The sequence below is a fragment of the Echinops telfairi genome, unplaced genomic scaffold (assembly GCF_000313985.2).
Source record: "Echinops telfairi isolate 266 unplaced genomic scaffold, ASM31398v2 ScPeMD7_7400;HRSCAF=8409, whole genome shotgun sequence".
NCBI classification, from domain to species: domain Eukaryota; kingdom Metazoa; phylum Chordata; class Mammalia; order Afrosoricida; family Tenrecidae; genus Echinops; species Echinops telfairi.
Window position 1 is genome coordinate 21793576 of NW_022111300.1, and position 12326 is coordinate 21805901.

Here is a 12326-nt window from a genome sequence, read left to right on the forward strand (position 1 = left end):
GGATGGGAGGGAGAGACCTGGCACGCACTCTGTGCGGGCTCTCTGAGCAGATTTCCAAACACAGCTGCCGGCCTGATGTTTTCTAGTTTCAGGATATGGTTTACTACCACTCAGGGCCGCTCCTAAAGAAGCACCCAGATCTGTGGCGCTCTCTGTGGAGAATAAGTCTTTGATTCGGAACGTGCCGGGTGTCCCTGTTTGGACTGTGACTGGACATTGGTTTCTAAAAACAAAAGAGGGGCAGAGTGTGTGGCACGTGCCTGGACACTGGAGGGTGTTTTTCATGCACTGTGCCGCCCGCGTGTACACACACACACACACACACAGCTTCTTCGGAAGTGGGCGCGAGCGACTCAGAAGCAGCTAGCCTCTGCTCCATCCTGCTTCCCCACCTGGATGTCACCCTGGATAGAAAGGCTTCTTGCAATTTGCCTAAATCCCTGAGGCTGATGAACCTCGTTACCATTGGCCACCTCCCAACAACATAGCCAGGTTCTACCCTGGGAGGGGGAGTGCAATTGGGGTCCCAACTCATGCGATCGATCATGCATGTCAGAGTAGGTCTGCACCCCACAGGGTCTTCCTGGCTCCCTGGGGCCTTTCCGAAGCAGATTGCCAGGTCGAGGTAGCTCTGGGTGAGTTCAAACCTCCATCAATTAGTGGACACCACTTAACCATCTGCACCACCATTGGAAAGGGAACCTTTAAAGAGTCCCTGCCCTTGCCCATCTTCCTTGATGACTCAGGTCTGAAATGTCATGACTTTGTGGAGAAAAGTGCACACTGGCTGCTCTGCCGTGGCACCTCCCCTGGCCCCCACCCCACCCCCAGCATCTGCTTTTCCCATGGTTCCTCCAAGATGGGTTTTCAGGTCCCCGCCCCCCCCTGCCCGCCCCCCCAGCATCTGCTCTTCCCATGGTTCCTCCAAGATGGGTTTTCAGGTCACCCCCACACTTCGGCAGTAGGGGAGTGTGTGGTGTGGGTAGTGTCTCTGAGGCTGTTAGCGTGACTGTGTACACAAATCTGAGAGCAGAGATTCCTGGCTGTCCGCTTGATCCAGAGTCCACCCCAAGGTGAGGGAGGTGTTGGTGTGACGCAGGCACGTTGCTGAGACTGCAGGCAGAATCACTGTGCCTGTGTTTCCCTGAGGACAGATGACAGAGTCAATGCTGCATGTACATTTAAGCTAGAAGTGTTTGCTCAGGGGCGGGGTGTCTTTGCCTAAGCCTTTATTTAGGTGATGGCTGGTTTCTGAACTCAAACAGCCCTAGAAGAATGTGTTTGGGAGAAGTAGAAATCAGAAGGGGAGTGTGAGGAGTGGAACTAAACAAATCACTCCATCCCCAATTGTAGAAACATAACAGCAATTTCCAGAGCAAATCACCAACCAGCTATCTCATACCAACCAGGGCCACTGCCATACAGTTGGTTTCCACTCAGAGTGACCCGAGAGAAGGCTTTCTAAGGCTGTAGATCTTTACAGGAGCAGCCAACCTCATCTTTCTCTTGAGGAGTGGCTGGTGGGTTTGAACTGCTACCCTTGCAATTACCTAACCAATACCTAATCTACGGTGCCACCAGGCTCCCCCTAGTCCCTCCTTTGTTATTTGCATTATCTTTTCCGTGAGTGTGCTACCTGGACCCACAGGTGTCTGGACCAAATGATTAGCCAGCAGTTGTTCCATCGCTGATTCTGTCCGCTGAAGTGCAGCTGACACCAAACGGTGGTTTGTGACTTGAAAGACCAAGCAGGGAAGCACAATGGCCTTCGTCTGCCTCACACCGGTGCTCATGGATCCGCCTGTGTGCTTGTCGTTGGGAGTGGAGAAAGGGGAGACTGTCCCTGTCTGGAGAAGTGTCTACAGTCTTAAGGAGGGAAACAGACAGGGGCCCAACTCCCTGGCATGTGCCAGATTATGACAATGTAGTAACAGAGACATAAACTAGTGTAGGGGGCACTGGGAGACAGCCTGGAAGGACTGGTAAAGCCTCCCAGAGAAGATGGCATTTATGCAGGGTGTTGAAGGGTGACTCGGAATTCCAGTGCTTAGAGCACTCAGCTGCTAACCAGAAGGTTGGCAGGGCAAACCCACCAGCCACTCTGCAGGAGGAGGTCGTGGCAGCCTGCTTCTGTCACCCCCTGGGGACAGTGCTGCTCTCCTGTGGGGCTGCAGTGAGTCCGCACTCCTTTTCCTAGGAGGACACCACCCAGCAGAGGGAAGCCAACAGGAAGGTGCAGAGGCAAGAGGGTGGAGGCTGTGGAGTACCCACTCGCCAATCTCCAGAGTAGGGGCCCTTCACAGCTTCCCAAAGGCCCTGTTTCCTCCACAGCACTGAGAGCCGTCATCTCTTTTGTCTTTCCTAACGTGTCATTCTACTGAGTGTGCCTTCTAGTTCTTATACTACAGTACATTCCCATCTGACATCACGAGCTATGGTAGCCTGACATGCAGTGCTTGCGGGAATCAGGTGGGTGGCTCTCGAGAGCAACGGATCTGGCCCAGGTTGTGTCTGACCGCCTACTTGCACGTGCATTTACTACGTCTTTGTGCTCGGACGGGGCATGTAAAAAGACCCTTTTTGTCTAGCAGCCTGTACTAGCATTGCGTGGGCTCAGTGCTCTCCATTATGATATGTAACTTCTCTCTGTCATCAATTCAATGCTGACTCATAGCAACCCCAAACCCCTGTGAGTTTCTGAGACTAACCATTTATGGGAGTAGAGAGGCCAGTCTTTTTCCCGCCAAGCTGCCAACCATGCAGATTGCAGCCCACCGCGGAACCCCTACACCACCAGGGCTCTTAAATGTAGCTTAGCCTCCTCTAAATGATAGGTGCATGCTGCCAACTTTTCAGGCTGCCTTCTCTTCCGCCCCCCACTTGAGCAAGCCATTAGTAACTTGGGGAGTTGGCTCATAATTCGAACAGTGCCCCAGCAGAGGGACCTGAGGGCCACGGATCCTGCTGTGTGTTACATCACAAGGGGGCATCCTGTGACGGGAACTTGTGCCCAGTGTGCATGGAGTGCTGCCCTCAAGTGTGCTGTGTGCCTGGTCTCACGCTGGCTGGAGGCCCCGCATTTACTTCTGACTTGCAATCCTGGGCTAATTCCTTTCTCCCACTGTTCCCTCTGGACTGTACCCAGAGCACGGATGGCTTCCTGTAACGTGTAGAGTAGATCCTCATTTGCCACCTTCCCGTTAACTCAGGATGCGCAGCCCAGCCGAGGTTGGGGTCATGGGTGGAAGAAGTGGTGTATTGAATGGTCTGCATGTTGGCACAGGACTAGTAAGGGACTGCGCTGGATCCAAACCCTAGACTGTGGTACAAGGTCCAATTTCCACTGTGAGCTGTGACAACGAGGGTGTGCTTTTTAATTAACTGCCAACCAACCACGCCCCTGCCTTAGAAACCATTCTGACTCACATGCACCGAGACTACATCTTTCTGGAACAGAAAGCCTCATCTTTCTCCTTTAGAGCACCTGGGTGGGTTTGAACCATCAACTTTTCAGTTAGCAGCCCACTGCTTAGCCCATGATACAAGCTTCTAAAATAGTGTAAGAGTTCTCCCATGCAGATACACAGATCAGAGTTTAAATCTGCAATGTCTATGTGCCTGGCACTGTTCAGGGCATATGATGCATGTCACCCCATTAAATCCTCGCAGCTGCCCTGTTCAGGGACACTCATCCCCATGATACATATGAGGAAACTCAGGCAAAAGGTCACAGAGTGGTGCACCCAGAGCTGACGGAATGCCAGCCTCCATCGCCATCGTCTCAGGCAACAAAGCAGTGTGTGGGCCGCAGGGCCTGGAGTCCATAGGTGGGACAGTTAACACCTTCAGCTGCTGACCAACCAGTTTGAAAGCCCCAGCCCACCCAGAGGTGCCTCAGAAGAGAATCCTGTCAATCCCTTCCCAAGGAAGTCAGTCCCTGAACACCTCACCGAGCACAGAGCCCCTCAGCAGGTGTCGCCACGAGTCGGAATGCACTCAGCGATCACTCACACGTGCTGCTGTGCCATCAAGTCGATCTGACTCGTGGCCCTGCTCTCGAGGATTCCCAGGCTGGTGCTCTAATGGCACCATCGGGTAAGTGTTGGACTGCTAGCTCCAAGGTTGGCGGTTCAAACCCACCATCCACTCCATGGAAGAACAGGATGAGGCTGGCCTGCTCCTGGAAAGCTTTACAGCCTCAGGGTGTCCCTAGGGAGTCTGCGAGTCAGAAGGGACTGCGTGGCAGTGGGACTCTGTGCCCCAGGAGCGCGTCATTAGGTCTCTCCTCCCTCACAGCCTTGGTGGATTTGACCACGGACCTTTAGGTTTCCATTGTGCCAGCAGGGCCCCCCCTCCTAACAGTGGCAGTCGGGGTCATCCCTTGTGGCATTGGGTGCTGCACCTGACTGCTGTGACCAGAGGTTCCAACCAAGTGAGACTCCCTATCAGGCTGTGTGATGGGAGCAGGGGGACAGCTCGTTGTGCTCGGGTCTGAGGAGATGAGGGTACTGGGTGTGGGAATAAGAGCGAGAAAGGAGGGGAGGCTCAGGGAGCGGAGTCCAGATGCAGGGTGTGAAACCTGAATGTGTCTGCCTGTCCACTGTCCAGGGGGACACTCCTGGTCGCACCTCAGTAGCATTTACCATGACTGGGCTTGAGGGGTGGTAGAGCAGTCAGCCTCTATTGATAAGCCTTGCTCTACTGCTTGGGTAATAACACGTTCATTATTCTTTGTGAGGTCAGCAAATTAAAAGACTTTGCAAAGGCAGCAGGAGAAGGAGGTTGACCCCGGAGTGTGAGATGCTTCACTTGGCGAGGCAGAGGGATACGTCTGACCTTTGGTGCCAAGGAAAGGAATGTGTCGCCCACTGGGTCACAGTTAGTAACCAGAATAAAAGCAGAAACTGCCTCAAGCGCCTAAATGAAAGGGGGATTCAAAAAGTTGGTGAGAAAATTTCTTTAACTTTTAATACTGTTTCCACCTACTTCTTCAAGGCTCTTGGTAGGGAGCCCAATGTCCTTAAGCTAAAAGCTCTGGTGGAGAGGGCGCCTTGCCCAGGGAAGCCAACAACACTTGAGTATGAACCCTTTCTTGCCCACCTAGCAAGTTTGCTCATGTCAGATGAGTAACTAATTATAAGAGGTGGGGTTGGTAAAGGCAGAGAGAGGCCTCCTGGGGCGATAGTTAATACTCAGCTGCCAGTCAGAGGGTCAGCAGTTCAATCCCACCAGCAGCTCCATGGAAGAAACCACCTGGCAGCCCACTACCACCAGAATGGCAGCCTAGGAAACCCTACAGGGCAGCTCCACTCTGATACACAGGGGTTTCTATGGCTCCTCCTGGAAGAGAGTCCACGAGGCACAGTGGGAGGCTGCTAACCAGAAGGTCAGGGGTTTGAATCCACCAGCCAGCTTCTGTAAACACTAGTAGCCTTAGAAACCCACGAGCATCTCCTCCCTTGCCCTGTAGGGTCCCTGTGAGTCGGAATCGACTTGACAGCAATGGGTTCGGATGAGTTGGACACACACAGGCACTCGCACGCTGCAGGCAGCAAAGCCCAGCCAAGCCACAGGGCTCTTGGGACTGATGGAGCCCACTGGACGCGCCAAGAGGCCTGAGGCTTTACTGGTGTATGTCACAGCAGGTTGCATCGTGTCGAAACCACCAGCTGGTCTTCAGGAGAAAGATGAGGTTTTCTACACCCGTCAAGGTTAAAGCCTTGGAAACCCACAAGGGCAGTTCTGCCCTCCCTAGAGAGCCCCTCTGACTTGGAATCAACTCGATGGCCATGAGCTTGGTTTGGTTTCTGCTGTTTAAGAGGGGAAGGAAATTCGTAGTAAGTTGCGTGTGGGCTGGGCTGGTTAGATTGGATGGTGCGCTCTCTGCAAGCCAGTGACTGAGCTCTCGGGAATGATTCATTCCTCAAGGGTGCAGGGTCACCAGACGCGTGCGTGCGTGCGTGTGTCGGGAGTTGGGAGCAGTAGGCCTGGTGCCTTGGCAGTGAGGCGGCAGACCCTGTGGGGCCTTATAATCCCATCGGTGACCTGAGCTCTAACTTTGCCCCTGCCCCGCCCACAGGAGGGGCACACAGAGGAGGCGGAAGCAGAAGAGCAAGTCCACGAACAGCAGCCCCCGCAGCAGGATGAGTACTGAACCGGCCTCGGCAGCTCTTGACACTTCCATGTTGTGTGGGAACTTTTTTCCTGGAGATTTGGAACATGTGTGGCCTCAAGCTCAACAGAAAGCAGTTGTCTCTGATCTGCCGTTAACACCCACACTGTCGCATCGGCCAGCCATGCTCTCCGTTCCCACTCACCTGGCCAAGACGCGCCAGCAGGTGACCGCTCTGGCCGTCCACCTGAGCGCGCGTAGGGTCACATACCTGCAACTTCACCACGCGGCTGCTTCAGATTGGTTCTGCTCTCTCCTTCATTTCTGTCCCAAGCAGCTCTCCCCACCCTCTACCCCACCCTCACCCCCTTTTTATCCTGGTGTGAAACAATGGTAATTTGATATATGGTATTTATATTGGCATTTCTCAGCCCAGTGTCACTAGATGTCACATGCATTCGTGGTGCTTTGGTGTTTGCAAGTCTAACCTCTGAGCGTAAATTGGGTCAAATAAGACATTGGAACAAAGGGAAACATGCTCCCATGAAAGCCATAATGACAGTGATTGGTTTGGGGGCGGGGGCCCAGGGCCAGCTTCTCCCGCTCCTCACGACACCGCAGAGGGAAAAGCAGAACAGAACAATGGATTCAAAATGAGGGCAGTTTGGCCCAGCAGTGTTTATCCATCAGGGCATTAGCCCGCCCCACACAGTATGTTTGTTTTGAAAGACATTCACTGAAGGAGAACACCATCTCAGCTTTGCCCTCCCCCCACCCCAGGTCCCCTGCCCCCTTCTTTCTCAGGGTCCTCTCTGGTGGGCACCCATTCTCCCCGAGATGCGCTCATCAGGGCCTGCAGTCCAAAGGGGGTCGGGAGACACAGGGCCTCCTTCCGTGTCACCCTCGCTCCCACCCCTCCTCCAGAGGGTGTCCGCCCAAAGCCTGGCATTCACACCAGGCCATTCCTCCCAAGAACAACTCCGGCGAGTGCAGCCCCAGCTTCCAGGGCTCAGGGGTGCGCTGCACGCTTTCTGGAAGGCTGGCTGGGAAGACCTTGTGAGCAGAAGCCAACTCCCCAGGGGAGGCCTGGTCCTGCATCTGGTTCTGACACCAGAGTGACAGCACGGAAGACGTGTGACACCCGGTCCTTTCCGGAGCAAGGAAGTTCCCCCTCTTGACGATCAGGGCCCTTCTCGCCGTCACCCTTTGCCACACAGTGGCAACTCATAAATAGGAGAAACAGTAATGAATTAAAAAGCATTCCTTATTTTTTTAACTAATGTTTGCACATTTTCTTCGTCTCTTTCCAAAATCTTTGCCATACCCCCCCACCCCCACCCCCTCTAATGGTATCCCTTCCTGGACCCTTCATTTCACCTGGTCTCTAACCTTAAACTGACTTCACTTATTAGTTGGCTTAGCAGTTGCAACAACAACACAAAAGAAAGAAACAAGTGTGCCCACTCCACGTACCTGAAAAGCTGAAATAAATGTCTGAATTAAGTCTCACAAAGATTCCAGATCTCTTTATTCGTGGACTGAAGTCCAATTCTACACTCTGGCCAAGCTTTTCACCAAAAGAAATATTTTCAAAGTAAATCAGCTGCTGCACAGTGGTATCCATTGAGCTACATATGGAAATGGTCGCTTATGTTTCTGTGGTCACAACCCACGTTGTGAATCGGACCAATGTCGCACGGTGTTTGCTTCCCTCTCTTCCCTGCACAGTAGCGGCGGCTCTTTTCTCTGAGGCTGGAAAGCCAGGCTCTCGGCAGTGACATCCTCCCCACCTGGCTACAGTGCGGCCTGGCTATGCTACGTGCGGCCGCCGCCACGCTTCCCCATGTGTTGTGCGCCTGCGCTGTTGACCCCCATTCCTCACTCTTGCAAAGAGGCAGAGTAAAGGACTCTGTGCAGTCCACGCTTCGTAGGCACTTAGCTCCTGCCCTGAGCAGAAGCCCACTGCAGGTGGGTACCTCCAGTGACCTCACAGGGAGTCAGGATCCTGTCTTCTGCAGGAACCACGTGACATACTGTGCCATTTGCAGAAAGCCACTCAGATGAGTTCACTGAGCCACGTCATTCCTCCCAGGACATTCTGGCCAGATAGCCAGCCAAGAGAACTGTCCCCAGTCAAATTTCATCCTCTCGCGGCGTTTGGGGATAGACTGTCCATTTCCTTAAAGAAGAGCTAGAACTCCTTTCTGTCCCCATTCTGAACAGACTCCCAGGGGAAGTCACCAATGCTCTGGGGACTCTGTCTCAGCTAAACTTCAGTCACGGCTTCGGTCCTCATTTCTCTTGTGCCTCACTTCTCCACGGGCCATTCTGGGCAAGCGGCCACCCCAGGCGCTCGTCATCCTGGGCCGAGAACTGTCCCAGTGCCCCCCACACACCCCCTCACCTGTCGGCCGTTATAGCACATCCACACTAGAGTCAGGTAGGAAGTGATCGAAGCAGAGGGCTCCCAGCAGGCCCGCCACGTTCTTTCTAAGCAGGAGAAGAAAACAAACACCCTGTTGACCCAGAGATGTAAACTCCAGGAGGGAACCTACAGCTCCTCCCTGCCCTGGTGAGTATGCCTCCGTTAAGGTTTAATATGCATTCGAATTACTTTTATGAACTAGTACACCGGAAAGCTTTTGTTATATATTAAATGTAAACGGAAAGGAATGTACGCATATGTCTTGTTAATTATAAATATAGATACTAATGACACAATAGAGGAAAAAGTCTTATTCAGATGTATCATGTTTCGTTTTACGTTTTCCGCCTAGTGTCGCATGGTAGACTAGGCTTCGTTTTCTTTTGGTCTCTTAATATGTGAATAACTTGACTTGCGTTTATCTTTTTACATATTTAATAAAAAAAAGTATACGTTAAAATCAGCCTGGACCTATCGTTTCTTCCATTTTGACAGTTACCTTTCTTCTTTCTTTAGTGGTCTTTTTGTAGTGAGCCATGTGCGTATTAATCGGTTGTTTGGGTGGACTCACATGTTTTTTGAGTTAACACGGGTAGGAGAGACTTTCTAAAAAGCCATGGCCTCTGTTACTCCGCGGACTGCGAACTTCAAAGTCAGCAGCTGGAAACCGCCAGCCGCTACTCAGGAAGAAGATGAGGCTCTCTACTCCTGTGAGGAGTTACAGTGTGGGAACCACAGAAGCACTTCTACCCTGACCTAAAAGCGTTTTGACATCAGAAGTAGCAGATGTAGTACTTTATTAAAATTTTACACATGCATACAAAAAAAGAAACTGTTCCCTGTTGAAAGTGTGTTTGCAGATACAGCTTGCTTCATCCAGACTAGATTGGATGAACGGAGCAAAGGGGAAAGGGGAGAGGTGTCTTAAGTAAAGCTTTGTGACAGAATGACAATAGGCAAAAACCTTTTACATCCCTGCATTTGAAATGTTGGTCTTTGAATCCATACCCTGAGACCAGCCCAGGGAACCAGGGTAGTAGAGGCTGTAGAGCCCTGTGCCCTGGAGTCTGCCTTGACTGAGGCTCACACCTTTCACGCTGCAGGATGCCAGCCTACGCTGCTCTCAAGCACCACCTAGAGGTCAGTTTGGTTCTAAATTACACTTTCTTGTTCATTGCCTTTTGATATATATATTGGTGTGTGTGTGTGTGTGTGTTTATATATTTAAGCACAATGTCTTGGGAACCTAGTAAGACACAAAGCTCCTACAACATTTGTCCTGACTGTATTTCTCCCCAGAATCCTTTTGTGGCAGAAGTCTGTTGCTGCTGTCCAAGTCACCAGCCTCAGGCTGTAAACTCCGAATCGCACCTTTACACATTTGCTCACCAGTGATCAAGAATCTCACTAAACTCACTGCCACTGAGTCCATGCCAACTCTCAGCGACTCCACAGGACAGGACAGAACTGCCCCTGTGAGTTACTGAGACTCCCCGTTTATAGGAGTAGAAACCCCGTCTTTCTCCCTCAGAGCTGCAGGTATTTTCAAACTGCTAACTTTGTGGATCCCAGCTCAACATGTAACCCCTACACCACCAAAGCTCCTAATATCGAGAATACACAGACTTAATCACAGGCAAACACTAGTAAACACAAATGACCAAGGTTCAAATGCGGTGGAACCAACGGGTCCCATTAAGTCTTAATGATCTCCAGAAACGTAATGTGTTCTTATTGGTGTCCTGAGTGGTCTCATAAGTTCAGAAACAAAAATAAAAGTTCACGAAAGGCTACAAATTTAAAATTACAGATGGTACATCTCTAAAAGTAAACACACACACACACAACGTAGTTATACTCACAGCACCAATCCCCTCTGTAATGTTGAGCGTCGCGGTGTCTCTAAGAAAGACATCCAACAAATCAATTTTACTCTTCAATTTTGATTACAATCCTAAACTCAATCCAGAAGCAAAATGACCTCACCAAGTGTAATTTCTGAAGCAGCCCGGTAGGATTGGCTTGGAGTTTGGGGCATGCCCTTGGGCAGTCTTGGGTTCTGAAGCCCTGGAGGCATGGAAGGACCCTTCGGGTGTGAAGGTCCTTGCTGAAGCAATGCCTTCCTGTGGATGAAAGCGCCGAGGGCTCTTTTGGTAGAGAATGACTCCTGGGAGCTTCTCGTTCAACAGAACAGCCAGTAGACATCCACAGAGAGGCTCTGATCTGACACAGGTGACAAGAGGCAATTTGTACGTGTTGAGAAGTTGAACTGGTGAGGTTTAGTAGTGATGCACACTCATTGCCATCACGTTGATGCCAGCTATGGTAAAACTTCCCCAAGGAATGTCCAAGACTAACTTGACAGGAGTAGAAATCCACATCTTTCTCCTGTGAAGTGACTAGTGGTTTCGAACGGCTGATCTTGCAGTTAGCAGCCTGACACATAGCTACTCCCACAGCGGGGCTCCTGGTGAACACAACGTCTCCACAAATTGGCGTTAACGCCACAGCAGCCAAAACCACCTCCCTTATAAGGTTGTTCCGGAGAGCAAATGAGATGATAAACTGTTGTATGTCACTAAATTCAGGGTGGTTTGTTTCCTACAATAGGTAACTAGAGCAACATAGGTTGTAGTGAAGGACAACTTATTTTGTTACTTGGCATCATGAAAATAAAAAAGCAACACTGGTCACATTTCTACTTATCACAGCTCTCAAATAATTTGGACACACTGTTCTGCTGAGCTCAGTTTCATCATTGATCAGATGAGGGACCTTGGCAATCCCAACTGGTTCTTTAAGACTGTGATTCTCAGTAAACTGCACCATCAAGAAACACAGGACCCCTAAGGTCATTCTCTGTGCCAGGTATATCTTTCCTGCCTCTTCCCTGGCCAACCAGCTGCTGTGGAGTCCTTGCAGAGTCCTGGTGACTGTGTGTGTGCCAGGAGTAGAAGTGTGCTCCGTAGGGGGTTCCAGTGACTGGCATTTAGAAGCAGATCGTCAAGCACCTCTGGGTGTGCCCAGACCTCCAACTTTTTTAGCGGCTGAACACATTACCCATGTGTGTCCCCCTAGGACTCCACTTTATGAACTGGGGGCAGGTGGGGGGGGGGGGGCAGGGGGCTATGTTAGAAGTTGCTTTGCCACCCACAGTAGGTGCTCAGAAAATGAAGCATGAATTGAAACATCATTGTAATGGGTTCTTTGGTTTTGTCCTTTACCTGAGGCCACTCCTGTGTAAGTAAAAGGAGGAGGAGGAGTTAAGGTAAGTGTAGACTGCCCCAGAGTGTACTCCCAACACGAATTAGAGAAATAATTGGCTTCACTCTGTTCTTTCACTCGGCTCTGTTGATTTGTACCTAATGGCCAAAGTTGGCACCTTGCCCTGCGTAAGTTATCCCACTGAGGGCAGCTGAGCTGGTGGGGTCACAGGCAAGCCACCCATTACACTAAGCACCCTCCTCTGAACAGCCCGCTCTCAACAATAAAGGGACCCTGGAGGTGCTGTGGGCTGGGCAGTTGACTACTAGCCATAAGGTGGTCATCCAAACCCACCAGCAGATTTTCGGGAGAAAGAGGATGTCTGTTCCTATAGTTACCCTATGAGTGGGAATGAACCCGACCACAGTGGGCTCTGTGTGTGTGTGTGGGGGGGGGGGGGGGGGGGGGGGGGGGGGTTCCTCAGTAATAACGGCGTGCTTCACCTGTGTCTACCTCAGTTATGACATTTTTTTTCACTACTAAAGGCAGAAAAAAGGGCTGCACTGGGCAAGGGTGACTTTTTGA

The 12326-nt window shown here is 51.3% G+C and overlaps 1 protein-coding gene across 1 annotated transcript in view; it reads left to right on the plus strand.

The window, feature by feature from the left end:
• MAPRE2 (microtubule associated protein RP/EB family member 2) overlaps positions 1 to 9000 on the plus strand; it is a 118394-nt gene extending 109394 nt beyond the window's left edge. The window contains exon 6 of the mRNA XM_004703081.2: positions 6080 to 9000. Within this exon, the coding sequence (XP_004703138.1) occupies positions 6080 to 6154 (75 nt within the window). The 3' untranslated portion in view covers positions 6155 to 9000. The remainder of the gene's footprint in view (positions 1 to 6079) is intronic.
• The last annotated feature ends 3326 nt before the right edge of the window (positions 9001 to 12326 follow it).